We start from the raw sequence: 25,799 nt of genomic DNA, 5'->3' as shown, positions 1-25,799 counted from the left end.
TCCTTGCTATAGATTTCCAATCCTTAGGGGTTAAGACTCCAAAAGCCAAATTCTGTAATAACATCTCAACATAAGCTGATGTAGCCCCATAAAGAGTGCAAGCCTTTTTCAGGTCTTTGAGGATTTCTATATCAAAAGGAGAGTATCTTCTACTTTCTTGACCTGAAGAGTCAAAGTCTTGAATCACTGGATACATTTCCAGTTGCAAATCACTTAAATTCTGACCTTCTTTCCTGGCTTTAACTACTGCCTTTTGCAATCTAGTCATAGGAGGGGGTGATTTTTTGGGGGGAGTTGCTGGTGGTGTCACAGCCCCTCCTACCATTCCTTTTCCCTCTATCCCCTAAGGTGAAGTTGATGGGGGTGTTGTCAAGAACCAGTTCCAGTTTAGGTGGGGTTGAAGCTGCTTTATGAGAGCCAGAATCACCATGCCCTTCACCCTCACTTAACTCCTCATGCCCTCTGGTGATAACTCTGTTAATCCCTCCTTTGTCCTCCTCAGTTTCCTCACACTTCTGCATCTGGCCATTCTGAAAACTTTTCTTTTTTCTATAACTTGCAGAGTTTTTTCAGGCCAATTGTATTATGTTGTATATATGTAGTGTTTCTTTGGAAAGTGACTCGGAACCATTGTCATTATAATAGTCACATAATTGATCTCCTACAAGTTTCCAATTATCTAGCCCTATCTCTTCTTCCTCAAAGAACCAAAGGGATGTACATTCTAATGTATCCAGGAATCCATCAATCTGCTCCTTTAAGCCCTGCCCCTTTATCAGTCTGAGTATGCTTCCTGCAGATCTCTTTGGGTTGGGGTTGGGGTTGGAGGTGAGGGTGGGGCTAGAGTTGGATCTTTTCCCAATATCTGCCCCATTTCAGCTAGAAAAGATTACTATTTTAGCCCTTAACAAAGTAAGTTCCCTGTTTGTCTATTTAAATACTCACCCTATTTCCTGGTCACCGGAGACTTCTTCAGTGAAGTTACAGGCCTTGGTTCCCACGCTTGGGCACCAAATTTAATGACCTTGCTAGCACCCAGGACACCCCAGAATCAGCAGAAGTCAGGATAAGCAAAGTCCATCTTTATTCTTGGTCTTAGATGCAAGATTGAACAGGATGGAAGCAGAATCTCCACAACCGCCTTCCTCCTCGTCTACTGCCAAGAGTGTGTGTGTGTCTTGCTTGTCTTATTCCACCCCCTAGTCCCTCCTACAATCCTCTATACACCAATCATTGAGCCAGTACAGATAGTGGAAAGGACCATTTTCCAAGCATATGCCCATATTGTCCAATCAGTAGTTAGCCTCAAGTGCTTGGCAGTCCTGACCTCAGTGCATTGATTCAATGGTTTCGGCCCTCTACAACTCTTAAATAAGGTCCTGCCTTATTTGGCTCTGGGCTATTTTCATGCCTCATTTCATCATTTTCCTCTTTACACTTGACTATTCCAAGCAAACTGGACAATGTGCTGTTCCCAGATCTCTGTCTTACTCCTGTCTCCCTCCCTCCCTCCCCCCCCCCAAACTCATGGAGGCCTTTTTCCTATATCCAGAATATGTTATCACCACATCTCCATTTGTTGAAATCCTTTTTTCAAGGCCCAGCATAAGTGCCACTCCCTCTCTTTCCTTTACCTCTTTAGATCTGAAATATCCTAAAATTATGAAGACCCTTTTTTTCATTTTGTATCTGTGCTGACTTGCGTATAGTAGGTATTTCATAAATGTTTGTGGCTTAATATTGAGGCTAAGGTGGTTAATTGTATGTATGTCTGCCTTTTGAAGACTAATCTAGATAAGTTTGGAGAGGCTCATCATGAGAAAATTAACCTCTAATAAATTATTTTGGTCATAAAATATTTTGGTCAATTGTTTTGGTTACATTCCCAAAGAATATTTCTTTTTATGAAGAAAGGGCTGCAGTTTGCATAACAGGAGAGTATATCCTTGCCAATGACACACTAGATCTTTAAAATTATTTTACAGTAGTAGCTGACTATGCTACAAGAATAAATGTTTGATAGAACAAGCAATAAGCTGGGAAGACTAAACACACATTTATAAGTTAATTGCCATAATCAAAATTTGAAACAAAGTGAATCTGTAACCAGGACCAAATCTAAGAATTTCAAATTAATGGTCCTAAAAAGAACAGAAACTTTTATGAATTTTGTGTTTTCAAATACCTTTTCATTTTTTTTCCTTTTGTGAGGCAACTGGGATTAGATGACTTGCCCAGAATCATACACTAGTGTTAAGTATCTGAGGCCAAAGTTAGAACTTGGGTCTTCCTGACTCTAGGGCTAGTGCTCTATCCACTACTTCATCTAGCTGTCCCTTAAATAAATTAAAAAAAAAACCAACTTGTTTATAGTAATTTTGAAATGATTATCCTTTTCTCCAGGTGTATAAAATGGTTAGGAAAAAGAAAGGGATGGTGATCTTGTCCAGAAATCAAATAACTAGGTTAGAGAGATGTGAAATGACCAAAACTCACCAGAATTCTGGCATTGTTTGTTTCAGATTTTCTAAAGTAGGCTCCTACTAAAGCATTGAAGCAGGGCAGAACCAAATATTAATTCAAGGGTGGTAGGAAGGGGCATTCTGCTGGGAAGGTCAGAATAGAAGATAATTATTTCCCCAAGGTTCACTAGGGTATTGAATTTCTCTATATATACATGAGATCTCATCTACTCCCAAAGTTGAAATATAACTTCTATGCAGGTGATTCCTAAGTGTATATATACTAACCCCTGTTTAAGTCTTTATTACTTCTTTGAACTATAGTCTTTCTTCTCCTAAAATGTAAAATATTCTTCTAAAGGATTTTAGAGCATTAATAAACATAAGAAGAATTGCTCTAAATCACAAATAAGACAAATGTAAATCAAATAATTCTGAGGTTTTCCCTCTCAGTGAACTGGTAAAGCTGACAAAAGATAGAAATAATTAATGCTGTATGGGAAAGGCTATGAAAATTCAAGCGTACTAATACATACTATTATTACAGCTCAGAATTGGCCTTATTCTAGAAAGCAATTGAAATTATGCTAAGAAAATGACTAAAATTTCAAGATTTTTTGACACAGTTTGCATTGCTAGACATAGAATACCTCAAGAAAGTTAAAGATAAAAATAGATAGCAAATACCGCAGCAATTTTTTTGGGTAGCAAAGAACTACAAAGTATATAGAAATTAGTACTAATTGAGAAATGACAAAACAAATTGTAGTATATGAATGTAATGGAATATTACTGTGCTATAAAGAATGAAGAATATGAAGATTCATATGAAGGGATGCAGAGTAAAACAGATATAGGAAAACAGTATATATATAATGACAACAGCAATATAAATGGAAAGAACAATTGAAACTGAATGTTGTGTAATTATATTGACCAATCTTGGCCCTGGAAAAGGGTGAAGAAAATGCACCTCTCTCTTAGTCTCAAAGAGACTGGTTATAGAATTATCACATATATTGTCAGACATTGCTAAAGTATTGGTTGGTTTTGTTGACTTGATTTTTTAAATGTTTCTTATTTGTTTTTGTTACTTGAAATGATTCTCTGATAGGTGACAGAGAAGGGATATATTTGGAAATGAAAGTAATGTGGAAAAAGATACAATGTAGATAAGATTAAAAAAAACTATTCCTCATGCTGTCATCTCCTCTTCAATATTAAATTCTCTTTCAAGTGGTCTAGGATCACTATTTCCATTTCTTTGCTATTTACTTACTTTTTAACATGTTAATAGTTTGGCTTCCATCCCTACCACATTACAGACTATTCTCTCTGAGGTTATGGATGACTTCCTGATTGCCAGGTCCTTTTCTCTTGTTTTCATTCTACTTATCTTTTTGCATCAATTAACATTACTTATTGGTCACCCCTTATTTGATACTCTCTTCAATTTCCTTTTTAAACAATTGATGTGTTCTGTTTGTACATTACATTAATTTCAGAATATATTTTTCCACGTTCCTTGACCTAATGAATCACATTTTGTAACAAAATTTTAAAAAGAATAAAGACAGTATAGCAAGATTTTTTTTAAACATATCTACATGCTTGACATATATCATATACTGTATCCTTGGTCCTAAGTCTCTACAATGAATTCTTCCTCCATTTTTATACTTGTTCTTTTCTGCTTCTTTTACTAATACTTTCTTTTCTTACTAATACTTACTTTCTTTTCTTACTAGCTCTTTATGCCCCCACGTGTAGCTGTCTTTCTGGGTTCTGGCTCTGATACTTTTCTTTTTTCCACAGTCTCTCTTTTGGCCTTGACTTCAGTGACTATAAATATTCGGAAAACTCTCATATCTTAATGTGTTTGCCTGATCTTGTTATGCCACAATTTCCCTGAATTGTTTTGCCTCAATCCCCCTTGGTTGCAACCCTCCTTCCTGACCATTTAGAATTGATATAAACTAGGGCTGGGAAGCTTGACCACTAGCATTCCATAGAGCCATAAACTGCAGATGTATAATCTCAGATGGGGGGAACATCTCCTATCTCAGACTGAGTGGCTCTTAGCTCTTCCAACTTATCAGAATTTATGATCCATACCCCCAACCTGTCAGAACTGAATTTATGGTTCCTTCCTGAAAGTTCATGCTGACCAGTGCTCTCCATCTTCTGCCTTTATTTCCCTTATCACTGAAGTCCTACAAGAATCCCTAGAATTCTTCACTGGCTGTTGGATACTTTGAGACAATAGTCTAATCCAGCCCTGAGGGCGCCATGGATTTTATCTTGCTCCCAGCACAATCTCTCCCTCTCAAATAAAATATTAAAATTCTCTAATCTCTATCTTGCCTCAGTCTCTCTGGCATTACAATCTCTCCTTTGAGTTTGTTTCAAATTCCCAATTATGAAGCAGATACAACTATTTGGATATTATTGACATCTCTCAATCAACATGTTCAATAAGCCCAATTCCTTTCCTTCCCTCAAATTTGCCTTTTTTCTAATTTTCCACTTTTGTTAATGGATCCATATTCTTGTCATTTTCCCAGAATCAAAACTTTATTACCATTTTTGATTCTTCCCTTCTCACATATAATCAGTTGTAAAGTCCTGTTGACTCTAGCACTACAATATTATTAATCCATTCTCACCGTAGTTTTTACCTCCTCAATTTTAATTTCTCTAAGAAATTTTTTTTTGATGATACCACTTGGTGCTGACTTTTTTCTTCATTTCTCCTTCCATCTCCTGATGAACTTATCTACATAACAGTGTATATTAGGCAACTAGGTGGTGTAGTAGAAATAGTGCTAGATCTGTAGTCAGGAAGACCTGAGTTCAAATTGGATCTCAGACACAACTATGTGACCCTGGGCACATCATTTAATTAACGTCTGTTTCAACTATAAAATAAAGGATAATAACAATACTTTGTCCCAGGGTTTTGGGAGGATCGAATAAGATTATATTAGTAAAATGCTTAGCAGTGACTGCCATATGGCAGGCACCATATAAATGCTTATTCCCTATTATATCTATATAATGGTGTCTCTCCCTGTCTCCCACCTCCATCCTAGACTGTCAGCTTCTTAGAAACATGAACTGTTTCTTATCTCTTCTAGCTCTCAGCACAATGTGGATATATGTTTCACAAATGTCAGTGTTGATGAAGATGGACTATTTTAATAGCTTCCCAATGGGTCTTCTTGCTTACTGTCCCTCTCTAAACCATAATTCATTGTATTGCCAAAACCTATCTTCTTAATACAAGCCCAGATCTTGTTACTCCGTTGCTACAAAACCCTTCATCAATTCCTCATTACCTATTGGATTAAAAAAAAATTTTTTTTTTCTGGTATCAGAGAGCATGTGAGTATCTTAAAAGCAGGGACTATTTTGTTTTTGTCTTTTAAATGTGAAGCACATGGTTTGGTGCTTTGCACATAGTAGACACTTAAAAATTGTTTACTATATGCTGAATATATCCAATGCCTTCTACAACCTAGTTCAGACCCTACTTTACAAATGTATTTCATTCTATTCTCCTTCACAGGTTCAGCACTGTGGCTCAACTAGACTAGTGGTCATATTGGATCTCCAAGCATTTGCACATTACAATCCTCTTCCATAGCTTTGTTCAAATGTATTCCTTCCTTTAAAGTCCAAGTCAGGTATACCTACACCCATGATATTCCCTGATTGCTTCCATTCCTTCCCCAATTTCTTCTACTGTTATTTGCTCTGCATAATAACACTATAATTTATTTCTGTAAATGCATTATTCTTTACTAACTTAGAAATTTCTTGAATTACAAGCAATTACAAAGTATGAGGGAAGGAACTGTTTGTTTGTTGGTTTGTTTTTTCATCTTCATATTCCCAAGGCCTGATGTGGAAAATCAATAAATATACATCTATATCATAGTCCTCCATGAGTAAACAACCTCTGAATAAAGCTGGCCTGGAATTGGTCAGTTGAAAGATTCCTCCCCTTTTCCCTCCCTCTTTTTTCTTTCCCTTCTTTCTTCCCTTCCTCTCCTCTTTCCCACTTTCCTCACTCTGTCCTTCCCACCTGTAGTTCATATAAGGTATCATACCCTTACTACAAGATGCTCTTAACAAGCATTTTTTTCTTTTTCGCTTCTTAACTCTCCCAATGTATATTGTAGTTCATTGGCTAGATTTCTTTTTTAAGGACCAGATCTTACATTAAAACCAGTCTGATTCTACTGATTCTTATTGGCCACCAATAATTGTTCCTAGGCCAAGACCCCTTTGACTATTGTTTGGATCCTGATTGACTCGTATTGAAAGTAAATAACAGTCATTTCTGCTTTGGCCAGAAACCCTGAGGGTCTTCCCCTCCCAGATTCATTCATTCATTCATTCATTTAGATTTCTTGGACTAGGTGAAAGTAGAAATTCTTTGCCTCAATTGATATCTACCCTTAATCACTGAATGAGTGCTGCCTCAGTCAAACTGAAATCTGTTGAAGACCTTAGCTTAAAAAGGCCAAGGGACCATCGATTTGTCCTGATCTATATCTGGCCACTGGACCCAGATAGCTCTGGAGGGGAAAATGAGGCACAGCCCTTGCACAGCCCTCCCTCACTTCAGTCCAATTCACTTGCATGTCATGCCATCACCTCCCTAAAGTCAAGGTCCTCTTCGAAAACAAAGGACAAACAACAACCACACAATGTAATTTCTCCCTATATAAATAAAGATTAGGAGTTATGGAGCAGCTATGGCTTTTTCTGGTGATGAAGAAAAAGCTTTTCTTATTTTAACTCAACCTCTGTGGGTTGAGTAGCCCACTGGGAAGGGAATAAACTTCTTTTCTTTTGAAGGATAGGGTAAACACATTTTTAGGTGAGAAGAGCCTAGAAGACCAATACCTACATTATAGGATGAATGAGTCTCACTGTTAATCACTCCCATCCTAGGTCTGACATATCCTAAAGACTAATTTATTTATTTATTTATTTTTTGGTAAATCTGAATGGAATGTGAGCCCAACCCTTTTACCCTCTTCCCCAGGACACTTAGTACTGGATCTATAGGCAGCTGGAGAGCAACAGAACTTAACAACAGCCTGAATATTATTATCTATTAATTAAACTTTTAAGTTCAGCACTTCAGGTTATAATTCCCCCCCCTCAAGATCTTTTTCCACTTTGAAGATAAATAGGGCTGGTGCCCAAGTGGTCTGAATAACTGGCTTCAGCTTTATACATAGTTAATGGAAGAGGCATTTTTTCTACGCATCTTTAAAAATAAAAAAAATATATATATAATTTTATTGAAACACAATTAGCAAGAACCCCACATTATATTCCAATGTTATTAAAACTTTTTAAAATAATCATTTTTTTAAATCACAAGTATAATTTTATACCTTTTAAACTCAAAATGATTAGAGAATTTCTTCACTGTTAGAGTCACTAAAAACTTCCTATGTTTTCCATTCATCTTTACGGATGTAAAGAGATTTAAAGTAACTTCATTACTGGGGATAAAATGCTACAGACTCATTTCCCTTAGTAGTCAAGAACAAAGAAAGTAAGTATCCTGAAGGCAGGAAAAGGGGATTAGTTGCAGATTAGGTAAATAGCAGGTAAAACCACGTCAATCCTTCTTGCCCCCAGGGGCCTGGGTACGATTAAACACTTTGACTTTGTTGGAAAGGGAATGTGTTGAAACAGTAGGAGACTCCATCTTCACCTTATCTAGCAGGGTTTTCTTGATAGCAGCTGGGGAGATCTTCTCTTGGTCAGCCATGAACTGCAGCTCCCTGCAAAAAGGATATAAGAGGATCAGGTAACAATGGTATTAAAATTGTCACTGAAGGAGAAATATCGAGTCCATAGGACTTGAAACAACCAAAATTGCTGCCCTGCCCTTAACTACAAACGAAAGAAAATGTGAAAGGGATGTGCTGATCAGACTCACTCTGCTTGACCCAACTGTACCATCTCACAGGAGATGGTAAGGGATTGTTTCTGTAATCAACATATAAAATCACTGAAAAAAAAAACAAACATGAAGGCAAAGTGAAGGTTACTGATGAGGAGGGACAGGTTTGGGCCAAGGTGCTTGTTCCTGGGGATGGAGTAAACCTGGAGATTAAGGAGACAGAGTTGAACCTACCTGGTCCGGATGCAGGAGGCTTCAACAGCATTGATTAGTAAGGATCGAAAACCGCCACTTTCCAAGAAGTGCAAAGCATGAATGGTGGCTCCCCCAGGAGAGCAAACATTGTCCTTCAGTTGTCCTGGATGCTGCTCTGAGTCCAGGAGCATCTTTGCAGCTCCCTTAAAAGAGCAAAAACAATGTGAGAAAGGCTACTTGAACAAAACCTTCAGGACAAGATGATTTTTTTTGTATGTATGTGTTCTTTTTGTTTATTTTTGTTTTTATATTTTCAAAACATATACATGCATAATTTTCAATATTCACTTTTGCAAAACCTTGTGTTCCAAAATTTTCCCCTTTCTCCTTATTCTCTCCCCTAGATGGCAAGTAATCCAACATGTTAAAAATGTGCAGTGCTTCTATCCATATTTCCACAATTATGCTGCACAAGAAAAATCAGATCAAAGGGAAAAAGAGAAAGAAAATAAAACACAAGCAAACAACAAAAAGAGTGAAAATGCTATGTTGTGATCTACCCTCAGCTCCCACATTCCTCACTCTGGGTGTAAATGACTCTCATCATCACAAAATCATTGGAACTGGCCTGAATCATCTCACTGTTGAAAAGAGCCACATTCACCAAATTGATTATCATATAATCTTGGTGTATAGTGATCTCCTGGTTCTGCTTATTTCATTTAACATCAGTTCATGTAAGCCTCTCCAGACCTCTCTGAAATCATCCTGATGATCATTTCTTTTCTTTTTTAAATTATAGCTTTTAATTTACAAGATATATGCATGGGTAATTTTACAGCATTGACAATTGTCAAACCTTTTGTTCCAATTTTTCCCCTCCTTTCCCCTTTCCCCTCCCCCAGATGGCAGGTTGACCAATACATGTTAAATATGTTAAAGTATAAATTAAATACCATATAAGTATACATGTCCAAACAGTTATTTTGCTGTATAAAAAGAATCGGACTTTGAAATAGTGTACTATTAGCCATGAAGGAAATCAAAAATTCAGGTGGACAAAAATATAAGGATTGGGAATTCTATGTAATGGTTCATAGTCATCTCCCAGCGTTCTTTTGCTAGGTGTAGCTGGTTCAATTCATTACTGCTCTATTGAAACTGATTTGGTTCATCTCATTGCTGGAGATGGCCACGTCCATCCTGCTGATCATTTCTTAAATAACAATGATATTCCATAGCATTCATATAACATAATTTATTCAGCCATTCTCCAACTGATGGGCATCCACTCAGTTTCCAGTTTCTGACCACTACAAAGAGGGCTGCCACAAACATTTTTGCACATGTGGGTCCCTTTTCCTCCTTTATGATTTCTTTGGGATATAGGCCCAGTAGAAACACTGCTGGATGAAAGCTTTGGGCATAGTTCTAAATTGATCTCTGGAATGGTTGGATCAGTTCACAACTCCACCACGATGCAGTCTTTCCACATTTTTCTAAATCTATCAACTCATCATTTATTCTGCCCTAGCAATATTCCAACTTTATAGCATATAATTTTTTTGAATAATCTAAAACAATTATTAACATTGCTGACATATAATGTAGATTTTTTTCTTTTGATTAAATCTCTTTTTAACTTTAACTTTGCTTAAAACCAATGATTACTACCCCTTTTTTTCTAATAAATTATATTCCTCATCATTTATTGTATTTATGTATATCTTGTTTCCTATTCCTGCTAACTCTTCTATATTGCTTCTACCCCATAGCTTGCTTTGCTATTAATCTCTTCCCTCATCTCTTCCCTCCCTGTTTATCTCATTCCATTAATCTATAGGTCTTATCTCACTCCTGTTAATCTACATATCCTTTTCCACCCCTCTTCCTTATCCTATTTTCCTCATTTTATTTCTTTACAAATTTTTTGGAGAGTTTTATACCATGGTATATATATACATACACACACATCATGGTAGATATATATATATATAAATAATATATATATACCTACCGTGGTATAAAACTTTCAAAAAAAAAATTATATATGTACAATATATATACATATATATTGTTCCCTCTTTAACCTATTGCCAATGTGAGTAGAATTTCAGAACTACCAGCCCTCCTCCCCCATCTAATTCCTCTGTGTCAGTTCTTGCTCTGGCACCTCATTCATATAACATAGTGTTTCTATTTTTTTCCTTACACAGTTTTACTTTTTAGAATCACTTCAATTCAACTCTACCCCAGTCCTGAATACTAAGTTACTAATGACAATCTTAGACCATATGTTCCACATATAAGAAATAAAGTTTGTCCTTATTGAATCCCTTGAAATTAGCATTTGATGTTTACTCTTATATGTCACGTTTTCTATCAAGTTCAGGTTTGTTTGCCACAAAATCCTGAAAATTTGGGAATTCATTGAATGTTCACTTTTAAAATTCAGTATCATACTTAATTTTGCTGGTTATATTTTCAGTTGTGATCCTAGTTCTTTAGATTTTCAATATATAGAACTCCAAGACCTTCAGTCTTTAATTTTAACCAGTGACAGATAGGTCTTGTGTGATTCTGATTGTGGCTCCAGCACATTTGAAATTTTTTTATTAAAATTATTAAATTTTCTTTTTGATATGGAGCTTTTGAAAGTTAGCAATAAGCTTCCTGTAGGTTTTCCTTACAGTCTTTCTTTCAGGTAGTGAACAGTGAATTTTTTCTCTACTTTGCTGTTTTGTTCTAATACTTCAGGACAAATTTCTTTAATTATTTCTTATATTATGGTATCTAAGTATGTTTTTTTTTTTTTTTCCCATAGCATTCAGGTAGTCCAACTAGTTTTGTTTTCTCTTCTTAATCTGTTCTCCAGAGCTGTTGTTTCTTTCATGAGATGGGTCTCACATTCTCTTCTGTTTATTCTTTATAAATTGTATTATTTCTTGGTTTCAAAACTTCACTGGTTTCTCCCTGCCCATGTCCAATTTTCAAAGAGTTATTTTCTTAAAATTCTGGCTCTCCTTTTCTAGTTGGTTGACTTTCTTTTCATAATCATGTTTTTCTTGAATTGGTATTTAAAAAAAAATTCCCTCTTATTTCTCTCATTTGATTTTTAAAGTATTTTATGAATTCTCATCTAGTAGGTTATCATTTAACATTACTCTTTGGGGTAGGAAAGGCTTTTTATATTTCAGTATCCTCCTTTGAAGATAACTTTCTATGATTGGGTTCTTTTTCCTTTGCCTGCTCTTTTTTTGTTTGTTTGTTTTAAAATAAGAACTTGTTAGAGTAATCACTTCTCATCCTTTAGGGGAAGAATGGTTCCTCTGGCTCCAGTCTTTCTTCAGTTCTCCTTTCTGGCTTGGAACCCAAAACTCAACAACTCTACCCTCCAGTAAGTGCCACAGCATCAGCATTCCTGCCCCACTGCTTCTATACTCAGCCAGTGTGGGCTGGTTCCTTTTCACACATGACTGAGTCTTAGTTGTATAGCTGGGCCTGTTCATATCAGGCCCATATCAGGAGACAATCTTCCCCAATTCAGATGGCAGATGCCAGACTCCAGACACTAGGAAGTGAAAGTTCCTGTGTCTGGGGCCAAGGTTACATTATAAACCAGATAATTGCAGGGGCTTGCCAGGCCAAACTAACTTGGAGGAGTTTTCACTTCACAGGGACCAAAAACTCTTTCCTGGTATCTTTCTTCAGATCTTCTCTGATTGTGTCAGGAGAACCACAATTCTCCCTCAACTCCTATTTGTTTTTAACTGCTCTCTGAGGCATGGTTTTGTCTTGTTTGCAGGAGAAATCTAGAGAGTTTGGAATTTTCTGACCTATTCTGCCCCTTTTAAATAATATTTTGATAATTATTTTCAAAATCATTAATTTCTTTTGTAATTCCCCATATTTTATGAATTTCAATATGTTATTCTAAGAGGGGGTCCATGGGCTTCACCAAATAGCCAAAAGAATGTAATAGGTTATGATCTCTTGAATTAGAGCCAAGAATTTATTTCCCCAAGACTTCAACACCCACCTCTCTTTACCACCCTCATTCCAGTACTACCCAAAATAGCACAAGAGAAACCTTGTAATACCTCATGCAAATAAAAGGATGAAAGAGAGACATAGGAATACTGACCAGTAAGGCCTGTGCACCCAGGCGGACTGCCAGTCTTCTTGGGAGGCCCATCTTCACCCCACCATCTGCTAATGCATCTAGGGCCATAAATGCCTGCAGAGGAAACAATAAGCTCTGTATGGAAAGGGATGGGAAGGAGCACCTAGATGTCTCCCTCAAGGGAACTCTGTTCTCTAAAGTTATTGGAAATAATCCCAGGGATCCAGCCCTTTCCCTTTCATTTCTGCCTGCAGCAAGAAGGACTGGCCAAGGACCCAGCCAAGAAAAACTACTGAAGGCCAATAATTAAAACTTAACCTTTCTACCATACCCCAGTTAGTACAGTATTGGGAAAATCTGATCATCCTGTAAAATCCCATCAACCTTAGGACTCCACTTCATCACTCTCTTCTGTCCCTTTTATTGAAGAGCAGAGCCAAAGAGCTCAGCTAAAACATCGTCTTTCTCATCTGGCTGTATTACTTTGGGATTTCTGACTTTTCCATCATGACTCCAGGTACCTTCCCCATCCCGTCCCTTCCTTCTTTTCAGCTTCCTAGGGTACAGTTTCTTCCCTTTAGATGGTAAGCTCCTCCATGGCAGAGACTGTCATTCTTTTTTGTATTTGTATCCCCTATTTATTATTTGTATTTGTATTTTGTATTGTATTTGCTTATAGGTGGTTAATAAATGTTTATTGAGCAAATGATCTTCAAAGTGTTAAATCAGCATACATCTCCTCCCCACATAGTCATTCCAAAGAATTCTTAAAGAGAAGTAAACTCACCAGGAACCCTCTCATTTTTCCCTTGCCCCATCCCAGTCCCAGCTCTCACATAGGCAGGTCCACTGCCGCTGAGTCCTGTGACAGCGTCTATCAGGTCTTCTTCCACTTCTGTGCAAAAACCCACACTGCTCATTAGCTGTTCTAGGAGTTTCCCATCTTCTACCAGGGCATGGGTACCAGTGGCATATACTGTGGCTCCTTCTCGGACTACCACAGGGGTGTTGGTCATACATCGAATGACCTTTGGGGCTGGCTGGAATGCTGTCAGTTTCTGAAGAGAGAATGAAAATTAAACTCTGATTTCCTGTTGACTCCCCACTCTGGTCTGCCATTCCAAAATTCTCCAGTCACTGAGCTAATCTCTCCCAGCACCTTGGGACCCTGATCTTTTCCCATTCGGGGCTAGAATGAGAGTTGTGGTACCTTCTCAATGGAGCTGATAGTGACACCAGCAGCACAGGAGACCACGATGTGTCTGTCCTTGATATCAGACCCAATCTCATCCAGGATGAAGGGAATAATATGAGGTTTGACAGCCAAGAAGAGCACATCACTGTGCTGTACTGTTTCCTTGTTGTGGTGGGTCAGCTTCACACCCATTTTCTGCAGGAAATAACAGGTTCAGATTCTGAGAATAGCCCACCCAGACTCAGAATTTTATTAAAGAGAAAGGTCACTAGCCTAGCTATAGACAAGAATGGATTTTGCTTAACCTTTCTACAATCAGCAGAAATCAAATTTAGTATCTTTAGCTTTCTATGATGCCCTCTCATTCCTTCAAAGTCTCTTGTTGCTGTTAATGGACTGGAAAAGGGGATCAGCTGCTGATACAGTGAAGAAGGGAAGAAAGAGGTGTTAGAAGTTTCCTTCCTAGAGGAGGATAAGTGGCTTTCTGTTCTACTCCCTGGAAAATAAGATTCTCTACAGTAGAATCCTATCATGAGCCAGAAATGGCAAAACTGACTATGTGAAATATGTTTGGTAATCTGAGGCATCATCTTTATTATCACAATAACTGATGCTTTTATTGTGATTTAAGGTTTGTAGAGCACTTTATTTGTGTTATCTCATCAACAGAAGACTTTACATTCTTCTTATCCAATTAATGTCTCAAATTGCATTTTTGTTTGCTGATTTTGTTCTCCTTGCTAAATTGTAAGCTTTCTGAAGGCAAGAATGTACTACATTTTTCTTATCTTTCTCTTGTACCCAGTAATAGTTTCATGACTTACCATGACCAAAGAACTGCTCATTTATTGGTCAATATCTTGGTTTTGAGTGTCTACTTATGTAGCCAAGGTGATATTTAACTATCTGGCAAACATGACATGCTCAGGACAAGTTCAAAACTTTTCCATCTTTATTGGAACTTTTGTTAATCTGCCCGCAAGACCCCCAAGAGCATTTTCACATCATAACAAATTGTCATCAGTCATGACAAAATATCAATCACTATTGAATAGATAGAAGCCTGGACACCACAATGGAACAGGATATGCCCTATCACTCAGTTAGCTTAAGAAGTAGAGCTGGTAATTGCATTATTGTTTTTATTTATTTTTTTTTTTACTGTCCAACCTAGGTCACTTGTTTAGGAGGCCCATGATGCTTTCAATGTTGGGGTTTGGAGTTTGTCTGAAGTTTCCTACTAATGGAATCTTGTACTGGGAACCAAGGTCATTCCCTATTCTAGAAATCCTAACTCTACTTGAGGCGATATAGGATAGTGAATAAAACATGAGATTTGGGATCAAATGATAATGTTTGATAACTTAAAAGGAAGACTTTAGTACAGTGGTTCTAGGATCTGTGCTGGGCCCTTTGATGTTTAACAAGTTCAGCAATCTAGTGGCACTGATTCAAATATGATTTCATCTCCTCACTGAGGATTTCCATCAGCTATCTCCCATGCTTAAAATGCTTTATCTCCTGCCTCCTGGCTTTCCTTAAGTCCCACCTAAAATCCTACTTTTTTGGAAGAAACCATCCCTAGTCTTTCTTTTAATTTTAGGGCCTTTCCTTTGAGATTATCTAGGGACTGTTTGGGTTTGTTTGGTTGTTTTTTTTTTTTTTTTTGGGGGGGGGGGATTTCTTTGTATCCTCAGTCTTGGCACAAAGTAGGATCTTAATAAGTGCTAGTCAATTGATTGAATGAATTAAAGACATAGATGGCATATATAGCAAATATGCAGACAACATAAATTTGGGAAGAAAAAATAAATTTGGGAGGAATGACTAATGTTCTGAATGACATAGGATCCAAAAGAATATTGACAGGTTATAGTATAAATCAAATCTAGTAAGATGAAATTTTATAGGTTTAAATGCAAATTCTTACATATGGGTTCAAAAAATTAATTTCACAAATACAGGAAGCCATTCACAAATACAGGACAGCCATTCACTTAGAAAAACGATCTGGGCATATTTGTATACTACAAGCTTATTATGAATTAAGAGTATGATACTAACAATCAAAAAAGCTAATGTGCACCAAATAATCCATAGCTGCTCTTTTTTGTGAGAGCAAAAACTAGAAACAAAGTAGAATTATGACCATTGCCTGGGGAATTGGATAAACAAATCATAGTTAAAAATAATAGAATTTATGTAGAATTTTAAGATTAGTAAAATACTTTTGCAAATATCTCTCATTTTATCTTTACAACAATCCTAGAAGGTGGGTGCGATTACCCTTATTATCTTACAGATTATTTTACAGATGAGGAAATGAGGCAGACGGGTGAAATGAGTAGCCCGGGGGTCAAATCTGGAGCATCTGGGGTCAAATTTGAACTCAGATCTTTCTTATTACAAGTACATTGTGCCACCCAGCTGCCTCTGAACCTACTGGAATATTGCTATGCCATAAGAGACAGAAGATAAAGAAATCAGAGAAATAGAGTATATTATGTCATAAACGGACTGAAGGAAAAGTAAGCAGAACCAGAAAAACAGTATATAGTGACTATAGTAATGTAAATGGAAAGCAATATACCAGTCAAAACAAAACTGAATGCTATGAAATCATAGTTACCAAACTAATCTCATACAAAAGCTGAGAAAATATATCTCCTCCTCTCTTTTAAGAGGCCTCTGGGATAATCTTGGTTTATCTGTTGATTTGTTTTGCAGAACTTTCTCTTTCTTTTAAAATCATTCTCATATTATGAGTAGGGAAGAAGGAAGGGATATATTTGGAAATTGAGCTATAAAAATACAAAATATTAATAAAAAGATAAGAAAGTAAAAACTATAATTTACTTTAGGCAACATTTAGAGAAATAGTTTCCAAGACTAAAGGGGTACCAGTCCCAAAGTCCTCTTCTCTATCTAGAGTATTGAGTAGTCTGCCGGTGTAAGGGCTATAATTTAGGAGCCCTTTGATAAATTTTAGAGCATTCTGAGGAAGATGGATAGGATCAGAATGGGAAGGGCCTGCAGCTATTGGAAGAATAGGGAATTATGGAAATAGGAAATTTTTGTCTTGAAAAGGGTTTATGTCCCTAACATTCAGCATACAGTAGGCCCTTAATGCTTGTTGAATGTTATTTGTTGAGGAGAAAAACTTTAGCTGTTTTCAAGTGTTAGAAGCAGTCATTAAAGATATGCTGGTTGGCTCTGGAGGGCCAAACCAAGAACAATGCTCAGGATCTTCCAAGAAACAAATTCAGACTTGACATAAGGTAGGGTTGAGTCCCCATTTCTATTAAGATCTTGTCTGCTGTAACTCCCTAGGTATTAAGTGACTTGCCCAGGATCACACAGCCAGTATATTCATAGGCAGAATTCAGGTCCTCTAGGAGTTAGACTGAACAGTGGATACAGACCTGGACTTGAAGTTAGGAATAGGCTGCAGAAGTGGTCCTGGCCAGGTCCTTTCTTATCTGATGACCCCAGCACTCTCTCATAGGCTTGTTGTAAGGATCAAATGAGATGATGTAGGTAAAAATGCTCTATAAATGTTATGATATTCCAAGACCAGTTCTCTACCAGCTATGTCACACTGCCTCACTGTTTTTGAGATATTCCCTCAATAAGATTCAGCAACAGGCCAGATGTGCCTTTTTATCAACCCCTGCCAAGATTCTGCCCTGAGCCTGAGAAATTGGGCCAAACCAGAAATTCTGCTTATCTCCAAGCCATCCTGCAATCAATCAAGTTCGTTTGGGGGCATACCTTCTCCCCACTATTCACACCTACCCGAAGCGCAGAAACTGTGGGCAAGTCCATATCTGGAGTGCTAGCCATGATCTTGTGGGAAGCCAGGATGCCTAGAGAAGACACAGCTCTTTCAGTTCAAAGCCTTGGGCGATGGGCTGGGGGGGGGGGGGGGGGAAGGGTAGTTCTGAACCCTACATGTTCCTCACACTCCAGCCCCTCACTGTACTGGATCCATTCCTATTCCTAGCGTCATTTCCAAGCCTTCACCCAGGGCTCCCCGGTGATTTAGGATGTCTGAGGCATCTCATCTCGATGCTCAGAGGAGCTGGGGCTAAGTGAATGTAACCTCTCTGACTCAGGACCTTCCCCCTCTCCCCCCTATCAAGGGCCCTCCTTTCCTACCTGCAGCAGTGAAGCCCCTGGCGAGGGCAAAGGCCAGCTGGCCTGCCCCAATGAAGCCCACACTCATAGTCCTGGCGGGGTTGTAGTCACACCAACGGCTGGAACGGACTCGAAGAAAAGCCCAGTTCGAACAGCTGAGAGAATATCAGAAATGTGAGCAGAGGAGAGAGCAGGAGGGAGCGGCCCCGAGGCGCTGCCACCTCCTGGGAAGAGCGGGCACTCAGGCCAGAAGCCAGCCTCCAGCTGTGGGCATTCCCGCGGCCGATTAGCTCCGGGTAGCCCAGGCTGGGTAACCGAAGGTTGCAGTCCTCCCGGGTCCTGACCCTCCTCTCCGCAACTCCAGACTCTGCAAAGCAGCCGAGGGCAGGGGCTGATCGCAGGGGAAGGCGATCTGCGAACTAACTGGAGACGGGGAGGAAGCAAGGAGGGGCTTGACCAGCCGGCTTAGGCAACCTCCAGCCTCTCCGCAACTCCGCCCTCCTCCGCCGCTGCCGCCACCTCACTGGGAGGCTCCGGGCTCCGGGGCCTGGGCGAGGGACGCCGCAATAGCCAGAGCCGCTCCAGGACTCCATAGGCTCCGGAAACCGCCCCCTCCGCTCCCCGCTGTTACCCTGCCGCCAGAAGAGCGGTCTCCCTCCTGATGCTGGGCACAGCTCCGCCCGCTCCCTCCCCGGCCAGCGCGCCTGAGGCGGCGGAGGACGGATGCGCGCGGTCTGCCGAGCGCCCCCCAGCCCCTGCCACCTCCAAAATGTCTCTACCTACGAGCCCCGCCAACCCTGGAGTGCTTATGGAAACCTACCGTCCCCTGACGTAGAAACTACCAGGGAAGCCTGATGCCCTGCGGGATGCAAAAGGCCCCGGCCATCCTCGCCACACTTGCGCTCCGCCCTTGGCCCCACCCCGAGCCCGCACGTCAGTGCTCCCGACAGGTTTGTCGCATCTTAGCAGAGCAGGAGACGGCCCGTCCGCGCAGAGCTGACCCGGCTCTCCCGGAGCTAGCTAGGTGAGGCGAGCGGGGTCATTCCCTTCATCGGACGTGGACAGCCTTTGGGGTCGTCTTGTCCAACTCCCTGCGACTGACAGAGGAGGAAACCGAGGTCAGGGAGGCAGAAGTGACTTGGCCAAGGTTGGATATTAGCCGGCAGAGCTGCTATTTGAACTTGCCTCCAAAGGCAGTCATCTTTTCACTGACCCACACCTTCTGGTGGAACTTTAGTGACACGATTTTGCCTTCAGAGACCTGTCACTTTTCCAAAATGTTTACCAGCTTGTGCTTAAGGGTGTAAAGCACTTTACACATATCATTTTCTTTGATCCTTACAACCCTACAAAGTAGGTGTGATTTATTCCTCCCATTTTACAGATATAGAAAGCTAAAGTGAAAGAGGTTAAATGATTTACATAGTTGGTATCAGCGGAAAGATTTGAACAAAGATCTTCCTGACTCCATAACTTGTCTTCTGGGGATTAACTTCGATGCCTCTAAACGAAAAAACTGGTCAGAACAGCGATGTATATAGCTTCTGACCTCTAAGAGTCTCTGATAGGAGTCTGTACTAGTCCTAATCTTTCATCTGGACAAATAAAGAGAAATTAAGAATGAGAAAACCCGAATTTGTGTGCTGGCTTTGTAACCTACTAGCCGTTTGAAATTGGAAAGATAATTTCGTTTTTTTCATCCTCAAAAACTTCATTTGTGAAATCCAATTTCAAAAAAGGCACTAGTTCTGGATGCTAGGGACATAAAAGGGAAAAAAGAAACAGTGACTTAAACCTCTTGCATTCTGTTGGTATGTGTGTGAAAAGATGCACAGAAAACAAACACAATACACAGGGCATACATAAAATCATTTCAAACAAGAATTCTAATAACTGAGGAAATCAAGAAAGACCTCAGGAGATGTGGCACCTGAACTGTATTTTGATGGAAGTTATAAATAATACAACATGAAAAGGAAATGTATTCCATATGTGAGGAAGCCAGGAACAATTGGCAAGCAGTTTGACTAGAAGGGAAAATGCATGAGTGCTAGAAATTGGTCTATGCCCAATTTCTGTTTTTCAGTTTCCCCAACAATTCTTTACCAAATAATGAATTCTTTTCTAGACAACTTAAGCTTTTACACTTGTCAAACATTAGGTTACTATGTTTGTTTGCTTCTGTACATTGTATGTCTACTCAGTGCCATTGATTTACTTCCTTTCTATTTCTTAGGCAGTACCAGAAGAGTTTTCATAATTACTGACATAATATAATTTAAGATCTGGTATTGCTAAACCTCCTTTTTAATGTTTTTTTTTTTCCCCCATTGGTTTCTTTGATATTGTTGGCCTTCTGTTCTTCCAAATACATTTTATTATATTCTAGCTTAGTAAAAAAAAAAAAAAAATTTTTTTTGGTAGTTTAATTGGAGTTGAATATATAGATTAATTGAATTGGAATATATGCATTAATTTAGGTAAAATTTAGGTAACATTGTCATTTTTATTAAATTGCCAGCCTATCCTCAAACAATTAATCTTTATTTATTTAAATCTATTTTTATTTGTATAAAAAGGTTTTTATGATTTTGTATATATAGTTCCTGGTTTTGTTTTTAATAGGTATACTCCCAGGTACTTTATAATGTCTAGAGTTATTTTAAATGGAGTATCTCTAGCTATCTCACTCTGTGGGGTGCTGGTGGTGATATATAGGAGTGCTGATGATGTCTATGGGTTTACTTTACATTCTGCTACTTTGCTAAAATTGTTTATTATTTCAATTAGCTTTTTAGTTGAGTCTAGGATTTTCCAAGTATGTCATCATCTTTTGCAAAAAGATCACTTCGTTACCTCATTGCTCATTCTGATTCCTTCTATTTTTCTTCTTGTTGCTATTGTTAGGATTTTCAATACAATATTGAATAGTATTGGTGACAGTAGGCATCCTTGCTTCACACCTGATCTTATTGGTAAGATTTTGGCTTACCCTATTATAAATAATGCTTATTAATGGTTTTAAGTAAATGTTCTTCTCAATTTAAGGAAATGTCCATTTAAATCTGAATTTTCTAGTGTTTTTTTAAAAGCATCTTTTCTTTTGAGACAATTGGTATTAAGTAACTTGCCCATGGTCACACAGCTAGAAAATGTTAAGTATCGGAGGCCAGATTTGAACTAAGGTCCTCCTGACTTCAGGGTTGGTGCTTGCAGGGGTTCTCAAACTTTTTAAATAGAGGGCCAGTTCACTGTCCCTCAGACTGTTGGAGGGCCGGTCTATGGAAAAAACAAAAACTTTGTTTTGTGGGCCTTTAAATAAAGAAACTTCATAGCCCTGGGTGAGGGGGGGATAATCATCCTCAGCTGCTGCATCTGGCCCACGGGCTGTAGTTTGAGGACCCCTGATCTACTGCATCACCAGCTGCCCCCTCCTGGTTTTTAATAGAAATGAGTGTTGTACTTTATCAAATGCTTTTTCTGCATCTATTGATATATAATTTTTGTTACTTTTATTATTGATATGATTAATTACATTAATAGTTATCTTTATATTAAACCATTCCTGCATTCCTGGTATGAATACCATTTGGTCATAATGTATAATCTTTATAATATATTATTATAATCTTTTAGCTAGTATTTTATTTAGGATTTTTGTATCCATATTCATTAATGAAATTGGTCTATATTTTCTTCTCTGTTTTTATTCTTCTTTGTTTAGGTATCAGTATCATATTTGCTTCATAAAAGGAATTTGAAAAGACCCTTTCTTTGTTTATTATTCCAGATTTTTTAAATATTATTAGAATGAGTTGGTCTTTAAATGTTTGATAAATTCATTTGTAAATCCATTTGTTCCTGCTGATATATATATATATATATATATATATATATATATATATATATATATATCCATGTCCCGCATTAGGTTGTTGTTAGTTGAGGAAATGTTCTGCTGTATTAAATCTCTCTATTTACAAGACCTACTTTAGGGCCCTACATCATTACCAGTCCTTAATAAATGGCTGTCAGATTGAATTGAATTTGCCTAGCACCATGTGGGAGGATAGCTAGGGGTAGGGGTCAGATATTTTGCAAGTGATATCTAAGGCTTTTTATACATCAGATAAATAGACTTCATTTGCAATGTTTTTGCCTTTTCAAATATTTCCAAGGTAATTTGTAAGTCCTTCTTTGGTATTAAGTTGCCAGCAATTTCTTAAGTAAGAAGTAAAAAGAAATTTCAGCTGAACTGTATTCTTGTGACTCCTCTAGACCATAAGTCATAAGGAAATGCACTCCAGATATTCTCCAGGTCCTTCTACTTCTGCTAGCCTTGACATAGGAAGAAGAAAAGAATGAAAGAGATAGAGGAAGTTTGTCCCATCCAGAAGCATTCTTTTCTTTGCCTGGTACCTGTTCCATTTTGAAACTCACCTTCTTCCTTAATTTTCAATTCTGTTTCTAATAAGCAGTGGGTTGGAGGTCAGAGTTAGGGGATCTGGCAGTTTGGTTTTTAGTTTTTTAACTTCTAAAAAGCAGAATATTTATTTACATAAGTATTTTTTAATATAATATTCTATTTTTCTCAATTACGTAAAATATAATTAACATTTACTTAAAATATTTTTAATTCTAAATTTTTCCCTTCCTTCCCTTCCCCTAAGACAATAAACAATTTAATATAAGTTAAGTAAGTGCAAGAATGTAAAACATATTTATATATTAATGTTGTAAAATAAAAAGAACAAAAGGAGGGAAACCCATAAAAATAAAGTGAAAATAATATGCTTTGATATTTGAATGCAGATTCAGACTCAATTAGTTCTTTTTCTGGTCTGAGGATAGTATTTTTCATCATACATCCATTGGAATTGTCTTGAATCATTGTATTGCTGAGAATAGCTAAGTTATTCATAGTTGGTCATTATACAATACTGTTGTTACTATGTACAATGCTTCATGCTCCTACTCACTCCATTTTGTATCAGTTCAAGTAAGTCCTTCCAGGTTTTTCTGAAGTCATCCTGCTTGTCATTTCTTTTCTTTTTCTTTTTCTTTTCTTTTCTTTTTTTTTTTTTTTGCCGAGACGAGGTTAAGTCTTGCCTAGGGTCACACAGCTAGGAAGTGTTAAGTGTCTGAGACCAGATTTGAACTGAGGTTCTCTTGACTTCAGGGCTGGTGTTCTATTCACTGCATCCCCTAGCTCCCCCTGTTTATCATTTCTTAGAGCACAATAGTATTCATTACATTCATATACCACAATTTGTTCAGGCATTCCCTAATTGAAGAGCATCTTCTCAATTTTCATTTCTTTGCTACCACAAAAAGAACTGTTACAAACGTTTTTGTTCAAATAGGTCCTTTTCCCTTTAAAAAAAAAAAAATCTCTTTGATTTACGGACCTAACAGTGGTATTGCTGGATCAAAGTATGTACACAGTTTTATAGTCTCCAGAATAATTCCAAATTGCTCTCCAGAATTGTTGGATCAGTTCACAATTCCACCAAGAATGCATTAGTGTCCCAGTTTTTCCATATCTCTTCAGCATCCTCTTCTATCATGTTAACCAACCTGATAGGTATGAAGTAATACTTCAGTTCTTTAATGTGAATTTCTTTAATCGATAGTGATTTAGAGCAATTTTTCATGTGACTATAATTAGCTTTGATTTCTTCCATCTGAAAACTGCCAGTTCACATCCTTTGACCATTTATCCGTTGGGGAATGATTTGTATTCTTATAAATTTGACTCAGTTCTTTATGTATTTGACAAATAAGGCCTTTATTATCAATACTTACGATAAAAATGATTTCTCAGCTTTCAAGAAGTATATTTATGAACATTTGACTAGAACTTTTTCTCTTCCAATATCTTATAAAAGTAAAAATCCTCAATGTAATGTTACAACATTTAAAGTTTTACAAAAAGCTTTATTCATAGTAACTTTGTGAAGTAGGTAAGGAAAGTATTATTCTCCTCATTTTATAGATGAGAGAAGTGAGGCAACAAGGAATTAAATACTCTGCCTAATGAGGGAATTGAAACCAACTTTTATGATTCCAAGATGAATGCTCTATTTGGAAAAAGTGGAATGATAGGCTATCTTTAAGGAGCAAAGTAAAAGAGCCAGAACAGAGAAGACAGGAAGAAAAACTTTGTAGATGTTTATATCTCAGGGCTTTGCTGTTTCTTAGGGAGAAAAAAGACATATTTAGAGAAGTGAGTACCACACATACTGTCTGTAATCTCATTGAACTCTTAACATTAGACCCTAAAACTCCAAGCCAATTAGCAATTGGCACAATACTGGTGACTCTAAATAAGTTTGTCTGGGTTTTAAAAACTCATTTCTGTTATTGAGAGGCAATTCAGTATGATAGATGGAGCTATACAATCAAAAAGCATTGGATTCAAATTATTCTTTAGCTTTTTGACCATTGGCTTTCCTTACATGTAAACTGAAGCTAATATAATTAGGATAATCAACAATGTTGATATGAGGTTCAATTGGATAGTGTAAATAAAATGTTTTATAAACATATGAATCTCGACTATTATTCGCTACAACTCTGCAGCTATGAATGTTTTAGAACAGAAAATAACTTCATTGATAGGGCATAAGGGTCTGGAGACTTGAGTCTTGCAAATCACTGACTCTGTCTCTCTGTCTCTCTCTCTAGCTCTGTCTCTCTCTCTCTCTGTTTCTATCTCTGATTCTCTCTCCTCTCTCTGTCTTGCTCTCCCTCTCTCTCCTCTGTTTCTTTGTCTGCTTCTCTTTCTGTCTTTCACACACATACACACATATATTCACATCCCTCTCTTACTGTGAAGTCATTGTTTGTGATCCATTTTCTCACTTCCACGTTTAACAAGTCTCCTCCAGTGAGACAAAAAGACAAGCATTTCTTGAACTGTTCAATAGAGAGAGAAACAGAGAGAGATCACACCCCAGGGTTTTGGGTGCAACCCTTTACTACAAGGACTATGAATGTCCTGCTAGCCTTCTCAGGAGCTCAAATGATAACCCAGACACCCTCCTGTTGTCTCGCAAAGTAGGAAAAATAAAATGGGCGAGTTTCTTTTTAAAATGACAAAGTCCATGGGATCCAGAACTGCCAGCTTTGGACTCTACTCCTTGCACATTATGTGTTTAGAAGGAAGATATGACCATCTTGGTTGGGTAATGAAGTGAGATTGCATGGTATAGTAAGAGAGTGGGATTGAGAGGCTAGGGTTCAAATATGATTTCTTCCATTTTACCTAAGTGATCTTGTGAAAAGTACATACTCTGCCCTTCAGTTTTTTCATTAGAAATGAAGAAAATGGATTAGCCAATCTCTAAGGTCACTTCCAGTTCTAAATCTTAAGAGCCTAGGGTTATCATATAGAAATTTGTGACCCTACATTTTTCAGATGAGGACAATAATATTATACAGCATAATTATAGCTACACTTTAACTGCTTATTCCCTCTCCTTATCAGGCTCTGTTGTTAGGGGAGGGAAATAATTGCTCTTGTGGAAGATATGCCTTCCTTTCTTGAGGATTATCATAATTGAAGTTGGGTTGTCCCTCTGTGTAACATAGATGAAACAATACTCTCTTAAAATTCTCATCTTTAAGGTAATAGAAAGAAAACCAATTGCATTTGGAGTCAGAAAATGTGAGTTTTAGCTCCAACTGTGTAAAATTATATGATTTTATAAGACTGATTTCCAGTTCATCTTAGAGTAATATTCACATTTCCAA

General features: G+C 37.8%; 1 protein-coding gene and 1 long non-coding RNA gene across 4 annotated transcripts in view; one reads left to right on the top strand and one right to left on the bottom strand.

Moving 5' to 3' along the window:
* Positions 1-25,799, top strand: part of LOC111720445 — a 107,483-nt gene that overhangs the window by 22,732 nt on the left and 58,952 nt on the right. The window lies entirely within an intron of this gene.
* On the bottom strand, positions 8,056-18,947 carry PYCR2 (pyrroline-5-carboxylate reductase 2). Its single transcript, XM_003767747.4, has 8 exons — positions 18,865-18,947; positions 18,066-18,199; positions 17,703-17,773; positions 13,923-14,102; positions 13,549-13,770; positions 12,734-12,826; positions 8,629-8,792; positions 8,056-8,272 (listed from the first exon to the last, which is right to left on the bottom strand). Exons 2-8 carry the CDS (start codon positions 18,130-18,132, stop codon positions 8,107-8,109), a joined length of 963 nt encoding a protein of 320 aa, XP_003767795.1. The 5' UTR covers positions 18,133-18,199; positions 18,865-18,947; the 3' UTR covers positions 8,056-8,106.

The sequence above is a fragment of the Sarcophilus harrisii genome, chromosome 4 (assembly GCF_902635505.1).
Source record: "Sarcophilus harrisii chromosome 4, mSarHar1.11, whole genome shotgun sequence".
NCBI classification, from domain to species: domain Eukaryota; kingdom Metazoa; phylum Chordata; class Mammalia; order Dasyuromorphia; family Dasyuridae; genus Sarcophilus; species Sarcophilus harrisii.
The sequence above is the reverse complement of the archived record's forward strand: the minus strand, read 5'-3'. Positions and strand labels throughout refer to the sequence as shown.